Below are 11025 nucleotides of genomic sequence, written 5' to 3' on the forward strand. Positions count from 1 at the left end.
TAAAACAACAATTGTTGTATATATTTATCTTACACGAGCCCTTTGATCCAGATATGCGAGTGTCAGAAGAGCGACAGGCGCAAACAGAGCACCTTTCATAAAAGGCGCTCTATCTCCTTTTCTAGAAAAAAAGCAGGGATTTTGGTGAAACCCAGCCATGTTTAGCTTGACTTTTCTCAGGAACGGAGGCTCGTAGAAACAAACGGTTTGTGGCCATTTGAAGCATAAAGTTTCACCTTTCAAATGAGCCACAGTATGTGTTGGTGGCAATAATATACAATACACTGTGGCTCTACAAAAATCGTCAAAAATCGTCAAAAATCGTCTAAACTGCCGGTACACTTGACTAAAACTTTGGAAAGGAGCGCGGCACTCAATGAGTTAAAGGGACAACAAGGAGTTTTGGAAAAGCGAAGTGTTTTCACACTACATTTATGAGCCTCCGCGCGCACCGTGAAATTCTTTGACCGGCGCAAGACAGACTCATGTTTTCATTCATCAAGAATTAAAGTCAGAGGTTCGAAGACGATCACATATCGTCGTAGTTCCGACCATAAACGGCGATTCGGCAGCGTTATTCTCATAACTCGCCTGGAAACCGAAAGTAAGGCAACGCTGGTCGGCTCGCCCAGCATTTCCGCCACCACTAATAATAACAAAATAACGATAGAGACAAAACAATATATTTATCGAAAATGGGCCCATTAACAAGTGTGGGTAGCGGAGATTCATCCACATTACGTAACGTGAGACTTTTTTATAACCAAATAGAAACTCCTCATTGTCCCTTTAAGATGATGAGTCTTATTTTAAGTGGAAAGAGATGAGTTTTGACAAGAAATTAGACATTTTGACAAGAAATAAGACAAATATTCTTGGAAAGATTTTGAATTTTTGCAGTGTGGTCTTTGGAGTACAGGAACTACTTGTTGTAATATATCCTGATTGATTACAAAGGGTTATTCCGAATGTTTCAGAAACCGGAATATTGAACTGAACCAGAGTATCGACTGCATGTAAACGTAGTCTATGATCTCACGTCTCTTTTCTGCTTTAATAACGGAGCAGCTCTGCTTCATTAACTCTCACATAAAGAGTCCGTGTGTCTCTAATTAGTGCGACTGAAGCTCGTCTGTCGTCCTCGGAGACCGAGAGATGGATCTGCAACAACACGAGTGGACAGCAGCAGCTCACTCTTATCTTATCTGTGTGTGTGTGTGTGTCCGTGTGTGTCTGTGTGTCCCGCAGCACATCAATAATGACCACATCCACGGAGAGAAGAAGGAGTTCGTGTGCCGCTGGGACGAGTGTTCGCGGGAGCAGAAGCCCTTCAAAGCTCAGTACATGCTGGTGGTTCACATGCGCCGACACACCGGGGAGAAGCCACACAAGTGCACGGTGGGTAACGGATGGCCTCGCCGCGCCCCCAGGGCCCTCGCCACAAGCCGCCACAACCCCCGAGGGCCGCCACAACCGCCGCCACCGCCGCTCAGCCTCTAAACACTATATATATATATATGTACACACACACACACACACACACACACACACACACGAACACACCCCTGGGAAACAGGAGTGAAGATTTCTTTCTTCTTCTACTCATGGCCGATTATAAAAACACATAAATCTCACTGCAGCTGTTTGATGTGTGTGTGTGTGTGTGTGTGTGTGTGTGTGTGTGTGTGTGTGTGTGTGTGTGTGTGTGTGTGTGTGTGTGTGTGTGTGTGTGTGTGTGTGTGTGTGTGTGTGTGTGTGTGTGTGTGTGTGTCTGTGTCTGTGTCTGTGTGTGTCGTTGTGCGTGTGTGTGTGGAAAATGTCATTAACAATTAAAAGAGGCTGAAAATATTAATTCAGCTGCGGGTTTTTAATCTGGATTCTTTTTCATATCACTGTTTATAAATTCTTCTACAGATTCAGTGACACTCGGCTTTATTTCTGCTCATTAAAGAATTCAATTATTATTATTAAATATTATTATTATTATTATTAACAGTTTTTAAAATAATCTTAAATATATAACAAGGCTGTAAATAATGATGCTTTTATTCTACAGGTTATTCTCAGCATCAGCTGATTAAACACTGACAGAGGAAAAACAAATGTCCAGATTATTTTATATAAATTATATATATTTCCTTTATTCATTGATCATTTTATCTGTTGTTTTGGTTTATTCATGTTTTACTTTTTACTATTTATTGTTTAAACTGATCCAATCTACTTTAATCTTATAAAGTAGAATATAATAACTGATATGAATTCCTCTGAAACTGAAACTCTCTTTTAATTATCTGGTTAATGTCATATCTAAAGGTGGACATCTGTTTTTTAATTTTAATTTTTTTGAAGCAGATTATTAACTGTGGATTTATTGGTAAATTTACCATAAAAACATTTAAATCAGTGACTAATATTAATGTTCACTGTCAAATTAACATCTTTATATTCACGTTTTAATATAGATATTAATTCTCTAATTTATTTTAGTGTAACGTTTTTGTAGTTTTTATTGCAGGTTATTGATCCAGGATTTAACACTAAATATAAAGTTTAAACATTCAGCTGCATCAGGATAAACCATGAGGCCTGACTCACGCTGCTCTCTGCTGCCCCCTGCAGTTCCACAGCTGCTCCTTCCTCCTCCATATGTACCTCCTCTTCCTCCGCCTCGCTCCTTCTGTCTCCTCTCACCTCCTCCTCTCTCCTCCTCCTCCTCTCTCCTTCCCCCTCGATATGTACAGTTGATCACTTTGGTTCTGAGAACAAGAAAACAAGTCAAACGCTGAGTCTGTTCTCAAGCTCCTCCTCTCTCCTCTCTCCTTCTCTCCTCCTCCTCATCTCTCCTCCTCTCTCCTCCTCCTCTCTCCTTCTCTCCTCCTCCTTCTCTCCTCCTCTCTCCTAATTCTCCTCTCCTCCTCTCTGCTCCTCCTTCTCTTTCCTCCTTCTCTTTCCTCCTTCTCTTTCCTCCTCTCTACTCCTTCTCCTCTCCTCCTCCTCTCTCATCCTTCTCCTCTCCTCCTCGTCTCTCCTTCTCTCTCTTCCTCCTCTCTCCTCCTCTCTCCTTCTCTCCTCCTTCAAGCCCTTCCTCATCTCTCCTCCTCCTTCTCTCCTTCCCACCTCCTCCTCTCTCCTTCTGCTCCTCCTCTTCCTCCTCCTCCTCTCCTCCTTCACGCCCTTCCTCCTCTCTCCTTCTGCTCCTCCTCCTCTCTCCTCCTTCACGCCCTTCCTCCTCTCTCCTTCTCTCTCCTCCTCTCTCCCTCTGCTCCCCCTCCTCCTCTTGCTCCTCCTCCTCTCTCCTCCTTCACGCCCTTCCTCCTCTCTCCTTCTGCTCCTCCTCCTCCTCCTCCTCCACCTCTCTCCTTCTCTCTCCTCCTTCACGCCCTTCCTCCTCTTTCCTTCTGCTCCTCCTCCTCCTCCTCCTCCTCTCTCCTTCTCTCTCCTCCTTCACGCCCCTCCTCCTCTCTCCTTCTGCTCCTCCTCCTCTCTCTCCTCCTTCTCTCTCCTTCTGCTCCCCCTCCTCCTCCTCCTCCTTCTCTCCTCCTCCTCCTCCTCCTCCTCCTCCTTCTGAATGAACAGTTATGACACACTGTATTCTCTTCAACCCTGTAACGATGGAACAGCCGTCTGTGGTGTGTTTGTGTGTCAATGTGCTTCGTATGTTTTATGTTTTCAACTCTGCTCCTCCTCCTCTCTCCTCCTCCTTCTCTCCTCCTCCTTCTCCTCCCTCTCTTCCCCCCTACAGTTTGAGGGCTGCTCCAAGGCCTACTCGCGGCTGGAGAACCTGAAGACTCACCTCCGCTCTCACACGGGCGAGAAGCCGTACGTGTGCGAGCACGAGGGCTGCAACAAGGCGTTCTCCAACGCCTCGGACCGGGCCAAGCACCAGAACCGCACACACTCCAACGAGGTACACACACACACACACACACACACACACACACACACACACACACACACACACACACACACACACAGGCTGCAGACGTCTGTGTGTAAATAACGAGCTGTAGACATAATGAGCACAACGGCCCACAATGCATTAGGGCGAATCATGCTCGGCGCCGGACCACCTGCAGACGGGAGGAGGAAATGAAACCTGGAAGCGTTTCAGGGCGCTCGGCTCGTATCCATCAGCGAGGGGCCGAGGGGGAATTCAAACCGCCAACACACCGAGGCTCAAATACCACACACACACACCTGTACAAACACACACACCTGAGCATAAATGTGTGTGTGTTATAGTATTATAGTTTTAAAATTGTCATTAGTTTTTATCTTTATTTAGTTTTACAGTTTGCTTTTTTATTTCAGTTTAATTTCAGTGAGTTCAACAAGTGAAGAATTTTAGTTTAGATTTTATTTTAGAGGAATTAACTAGTTTTTATTTAGTCTTTGTCTTAGTTTTTATTCAGTCTTTATTTAGTCTTTGTCTTAGTTTTTATTTAGTTGTTTTTATTTAGTCTTTGTCTTAGTCCTTATTCAGTTTTCATTTAGTCTTTGCCTTAGTTTTAGTTTTTATTAAGTCTTTGTCTTAGTTTTTATTTAGTTTTTATTAAGTCTTAGTTTTAGTTTAGTTTTCATTTAGTCTTAGTTTTCATTTAGTTTTTATTTAGTCTTAGTCTTACTTTTTCAGGTTTTAGGAGAAAGAAGAAACGATACTAACCGTGCTGACCTTCCAAACGTGTGTGTGTGTGCAGAAACCCTACGTCTGTAAGATTCCCGGCTGCACCAAGCGCTACACCGACCCCAGCTCTCTCAGGAAGCACGTCAAGACCGTCCATGGCCCCGAGGCCCACGTCACCAAGAAGCAGCGCGGGGACCTGCCGCCGCCGCCGCCGCCAGGGCCGCCTCGGCCTCCGGCGGCGCCCAGGGAGAACGGCGAGAACGAGGAGACGGGGCCTCGCGGTGACCGGATCCACAGGGAGGTGAAGATCTCAGGCGACGGCTCCCCCAGAGGAATGGAGGACTTCCTGCACGTGAAGTCCATTAAGACGGAAAGCTCCGTGGTAAGATGGCGTCTCTCTCTCCCTCCGCGCTGCGACTAACCCCTGGGCCTGTTGATCAATAGAAAGATATATTGATTATTGGTCCGTCAGATCACAGCTGCCTGCACCTCCGTCTCCTAACTCTCCAACCTCTCCTCTCTCTCTCTGACTCTCCTGCTGGACAGACCTTACTCAGGTGAGCTCACCTCTGCAGCATGTTCATCGCCATCGTGCTGTCGCTGCACCTCATCGCTCAAAAGTCCCAAATTCTCTGATTCCAGCTTCTTAAATGTGAATATTTCTGGTTTCTTTGTTCCTTTATGACAATAAACTGAGTCTCTCTTTGGTTTGTGGACAAAACAAGACATTTGAGGACGTCGTCTGGTGGTTTGGGAAACACTGATAAGACATTTTTCAACATTTTATTGACCAAACAACTAACCAATTCATCATTTAAATGATCGACAGATTAATCGATAATGAAAATAATTGTTAGTCACAGCCCTAATGATTACTGGTGTTTTATTTAAAGTCAAATAACTTAAAGAGGATCTAATGCTACAAAAATCCAACTCATTACCAGTTGAAATAATCAGTTAAAAACACATTGATGAGGTGATTAGCAGATCAAAACACAGAGGCAGTAAACTATTATTATTTAGTTGACCATGTTTAACCCTTCAGAGTCTCTCGTCCTTGTAAAACCTCAGTCCTGTGAAACATATTCAATTTACTGACTTCCTTGTTTTCAGGACAACCTGGGCTTTCAGAATATTCATCCTGTAGTGGCGTCATATGGATGTAGGAAAAGATATATGATCAGAAAAATGAAGTAAATGAAATATATTTCACATTTATTTGTTGGAAACACAGAAAATTATTACAAACTTCTTTTTAGACACTATTAACGGTTCTTTAAGGTCTTGGGGATTAGGGGGGGAAGAATAAGGGCTCTAATTACATAAAATACTGTATATTATTTATTTTCTGTTTTAAATTTTGGGAATTCTGTTTTTTACTCTTATTTTCTACCCAAAGAGTGTGTTTTAATTGTTAATGGCCTAAATGTAGACAAATTAAATAGAAATTATTTTATTAATTGAGGTAACAAACAACACTTTTCCTCGATGCAACATTGCATTTACGGCTGAGCTTTTCCAACAGTCGCTATCACACAAGGCAACAGAGCGACATCTTGATGTAAATGAACTCTCTACTCCGTAGGACTACTCCACTCCTGGATGAGCTACAGACTCACCAGTGGACTCTTTGTAAAGGCCGAAGTTTCCCGATTTCAATAAAAAAAGAATTACATCGCTGTCATTCGGTGTTCCAACAATACGATGGCACCGAGCTCAGAGGGTTAAATCATAAATGTCTTTAAAATGACAATAATCTAATAACTCCACTCACTGTAAAAACAGAGCTGATGAAAGCTGCAGCTGGATTAATATTCCCTCTGTGGGAGTGGAGCCATCATCATCATAATCATCGTGAACACTGTGATCATCACTGTGGCTTTGTGGCGTCCAGACCTCAGAGACGATCAATCGCCTGCTCTGATCAATACGATCATTAAACTTCCTCTTCCTCCTTCTCTTCCTCCTCCTCCTCCCCCTCCTCCTCCTCGTCCTCCAGATGTATCAGTCCAGCCCTGGCGGTCACTCATCATGTAGCAGCGAACCATCGCCACTTGGCAGCACCACCAACAATGACAGTGGAGTAGAGATGGCGGCGCTGAGCGGGGGAGGGGGGGACAGCCTGGGGGACCTCAGCTCCCTGGACGACCTGCCCCTCGTCCACTCCCTCGCCTTCGAAGACACCGGCGGCGGCGGCGGCATTGGCGTTGGCGGAGTCGCGACGGCGGTGGGTCTCCAGCTCCGCAGCATCCAGCTCCTGGAGCGCCTGAAGAAGGAGAAGCTGAAGACGGCGGCGAGGGACTCGTGCCGCTGGGCCAACGTCCCGACCCCCCCGGCCCTCGCCACCAAGCTGCCCCCCCTCCCAGTCGGCGGTGAGTGGACACAGTTCACGGCGTGCGACAGTCGGGATGTCACAATTATAAATTTTCTTGGTACAATTATTGTCAGAGAAATAATCACGGTGTTACGATTATCACGATTATTATGCATTAATTCATTTCTTAATTAATTAATTTCACAACATTATGAATGTGTAAAATCAAATATAGTCAAAATATAATTACATTACTCATTGTTTACACAAATATTTTCAAGTATCTATTAATATATGACCAATTATTAATCCCCAGGGGAAAATGTTTGAAATATTCAGGTCATAAATTGTTATCTATACCAAATTTTTGCGTTTATTTTAATCGTTTTTTGTTTTGTTTAGCTTCTTTTTTTATAAAAAATGACACGCTAACATTTAAATTCCGACCAATTCAATGTTACGTTACCAGTATCTGTGCATTTACCTTTTTTTTGCGCACATCTGCCGATAAGGTTCCAACATCAAATTTTTGTGAAAGTAACGTTATTTAGGAATCTTTACGATGAATTAATTGTGGTGTTTAATACCGCGATTAATTGTGAAGTAAAGTAGTAAGTACAAGTACAAGTACAAGTAATCGTGACATCCCTACGCGACAGTTCACTCAGAAGGTCAGTCAGCTGATTTCTGACGGCGTTCTCCTCTTGCTTGTCCACAGGTTTGCTCCCCGGTCCGGCCGTGGGTAAGCCCCGCCCCCTTTGCGAGCGGCGGGACAGCACGACCAGCACACTGAGCTCAGTGTTCACGCTGAGCCGGCGCTCCTCGGGCGTCTCCCCCGGCTGCTCCTCCTCCAGCCGCCGCTCCAGCCACGCCTCCACGTACAGCACCGACCGGCCCAGCGCCCTCAGCTCGGCCGACTCCTACTACGACCCCATCTCCGCCGACATCTCCCGGCGCTCCAGCCAGACGAGTGGCGGTGGCGGTGGGGGTGGGATGTGGGGGGGAGGGGTGTGCGGCCCGGACGGCGCCCTCAGCCTCACGCCGGCGCAGCACTACCACCTCAAAATGAAATACGCCGCCGCCACTGGGGGCGCACCTCCGACGCCGCTCCCGTACATGGACCGGATGTTCCTGCTGACGCCCCAGGAGCCCCTCCCCCCCCCCACCGCTGCCGCCGCCACCCGGAGCCTGATGCCCCATGAGGTCCCGTCCTCCCTCCCCCGACGCCGGGCCAGCGACCCGGTCCGACGGGCGCCAGCAGACTCTCTGATCCGGCCGCCGCCGCAGATGCAGCGCTACAACAGCGTCGGCGCCCTGCATGGCAGCGGGGGAGGGGGGGCCACCATGCGGCCCCACCCCCACCACCGCGCGCCCCAGTTCGGCCACCGGCGCCACCCGCCCAGCATCTCTGAGAACGAGACAACGATGGCCGAGGACGACCTGGACCTGGACGTGCTGCCGGACTTCAGCTTCGGCGCCTGCAGAGCGTCGACCAATCAGACGGACTTCCAAGGAAACCAGAACCTCCAGCAGCAGCCGTGCTACCAGGGACGGACCAACCTGAACCAGCCCGAAGTCCGAGGGAACCTGGCGGTCGGCGAGGTGCAAGGGAACCTCGCCGTCCTCCAGCAGAACCAGAACTTTGGATCCGTGTTCAACGACCTGAGCGCCAACCAGAACCGGACGATCCGGAACCTCGCGACCACGACGGCAAACGGCTTCCAGAGGCCACCAAACCTCAACGACGCCCTGAGCTCTCAGTGCAGGTTCAACCGGGCCGCGGCACCCTACGACCACAACGGCAACAACAACGCCACCACCTACAGAACCACAGCGGCGCCGGTCCACGGGAATGCACTAAGCCCCACCCTCAAACAGGAGCCTGTTGACATGGAGACGGATGGCGTGCACTTTGCTGATGCTGGATTTCAGCCCGTGCAGGTTAAAATGGAGGACTGTGACGTCGCTCTCTTGATTCCACATCAGCGCCACTCGAACACCATCTCCCAGAATCCCTTGCGAACCGCGACGCATCATCACCTCCAGCCACGGCCGCCATCGGAACCCAAACCTCTGAACCGGCACCAGCAGACGAGGATTCTGGGAGTTCACTCGGACGATAACGCCGTGTACTACACCGGGCAGATTCAGGTGTTTGAGCCCAACGGGAACTTGGACCTTCACGTTCCTCCGGTGGCAACCGTGCCGCCACCGGACGACCAGCAGTCGCTCAGAACCGTGGACTATAGCAGCACCGCCGCCGCCGTCGCCCTGCAGATTGACTTTGACAGCATGTTGGACGACGGCGACCGCTCCAGCTTGGTGTCGGGAGCGCTGAGTCCCGGTCTGTTCCAGAACCTTTCCCGGAGCTCCTCTCGCCTGACCACGCCCAGGAACTCGGTCACGCTGCCGTCGCTGCCGGTGGCAGCGGCAACGGGTAACGGCGGCAACATGGCGATCGGAGACATGAGCTCGCTGCTGACGGCTCTGGCAGAGGAGAACAAGTTCCTCAGCTCCATGTCGTAGCCCCAGATGTGCAGACGCTCGGCGAGTTTCCACTGAAGGAGTTCCTGGGAAAGTGACGGGGGAGAGGAACTTCACAGTAACGTCCTCCGTCTCGGACGCCGTGTCTCCACTGCAGAGCAGAAAACGTCGGACTCCCAAGGCCTCGTGCAACAGTTTCAATCGTTTTGCGGCATTTTTTTTACTTTACTTTTTACTTTTTTACTACTTTTTTTTTACTTCTCTTGTTCATGTCGTTCTCCGTCCACTGATCATACATCTTTTTCTGGCCGTGTAGACGCTTTTTTTTAAAAATGCGTTTTAAAATGCCGCTTATTTTGGGGTTTTCTCTTGGCGTCACATCCTGCTCTGAGTTATGGCTCTCAATTCGAACAGAATTCAAATTATTTAAAAAATGAGAACATTCGAAGGTGGAAACTTACATTTGAACGTTCATGTGCCTTCCGCAACAGCGCAAATTACCATTGTGTGTTGCAACATTCGGGGTAGTAAACATGTTGATAAAACAATTTTGTTGTTGTGCGCGACATAGAGCTGCAAAGTTTTTTAATTGCTAGTTTATTCACACTACTCGCACACCTTTTTTTCCCCAAATTTGCGGACCACTTGCGTGCCGATCAAGGATCAACTGCAATCCGTTACACTACTACTTATAATATTTCGATTTCCCTTCTTAAAGTTTTATATTGAGTTTGTAAAACATTAAAAATTTGAATATGAATATTTAAGAATTGTTAGAAATTCAAATCTGATTTAGGGGTAAGACTGACAGACCTTCTCTGAGTCTGACCAATCAGCACAGAGTAAATAAAAGGAGTCTTTCAGGGCCGATCTGAGTGCCTACCCCGAGGCAGGGACTCGTTTAGCCCCTGTAAAAGTTCCTGCAGTGGAGACACATTGCGCACCAACGGCCTCGTAAAAATGACCCCTAAGTTTCTGCCGTGGAAACGCCGCCTACTGATGATGTGACTCCTCCTCCTCTTCTTGTACAGTTGCATTGGTTTCATTATTTAAAAGGACGGTTGGTTTTCTACCTTTTGTAAAAGCCATATGTTTGTTTGTCCTGTGTTGATGTGATGGTGGTGCAGATCTGCAGTGAGATCGAGGACTTTTACTAAGTGCCTGGCTCAGCCAATCATACGGCCACATTGAAAATGAAGTGTACGTGCAGCCAGGTAAAACATCTGGACTGGATCATCATCATCATCATCATCATCATCACCGTCACAGACTTGGGTCGTTTCAGCTGAAGCGTAGAGCGTCCTCCTTCGTCCTCCTCCTCCAGTTTACAGTGGCTGTCCTCAGCGAGTGATTATGGGATGGCTGCGTGGCTGCTCAGATTAACTGTGACATCTCAGTGTCAGGCTTCACACTCTTGATATGTGACTGGACTCATGAACCCATGGGAGCGTCGAAAAAAAAAAAAAAAAAAAAGAGCTGCAGCAGACGTCCCAGTCCTTTTGTACATGCTTGTTCTGCTGCTTCTATGTAAATATCATTTGTACATTTTTAAAAAATACAATATTGATTTTTCTAAATAAATACTCTCTGTGTCGTTCTT

General features: G+C 47.3%; 1 protein-coding gene across 1 annotated transcript in view; it reads left to right on the plus strand.

Annotated features, from left to right (window-relative positions):
• The window catches only part of LOC310997648 (zinc finger protein GLI2-like), a gene marked incomplete at its 3' end in the record, with an annotated part of 64724 nt that extends 55257 nt beyond the window's left edge, over nt 1-9467 (plus strand). The window contains exons 9-13 of the mRNA XM_083987427.1: nt 1249-1398; nt 3746-3910; nt 4701-5009; nt 6627-7059; nt 7660-9467. Of these exons, the coding sequence (XP_083843553.1) occupies nt 1249-1398; nt 3746-3910; nt 4701-5009; nt 6627-7059; nt 7660-9467 (2865 nt within the window). The remainder of the gene's footprint in view (nt 1-1248; nt 1399-3745; nt 3911-4700; nt 5010-6626; nt 7060-7659) is intronic.
• Nucleotides 9468-11025: the final 1558 nt, after the last annotated feature.

Source organism: Trachurus trachurus, assembly GCF_905171665.1.
Source record: "Trachurus trachurus genome assembly, chromosome: 2".
Lineage (NCBI taxonomy): Eukaryota > Metazoa > Chordata > Actinopteri > Carangiformes > Carangidae > Trachurus > Trachurus trachurus.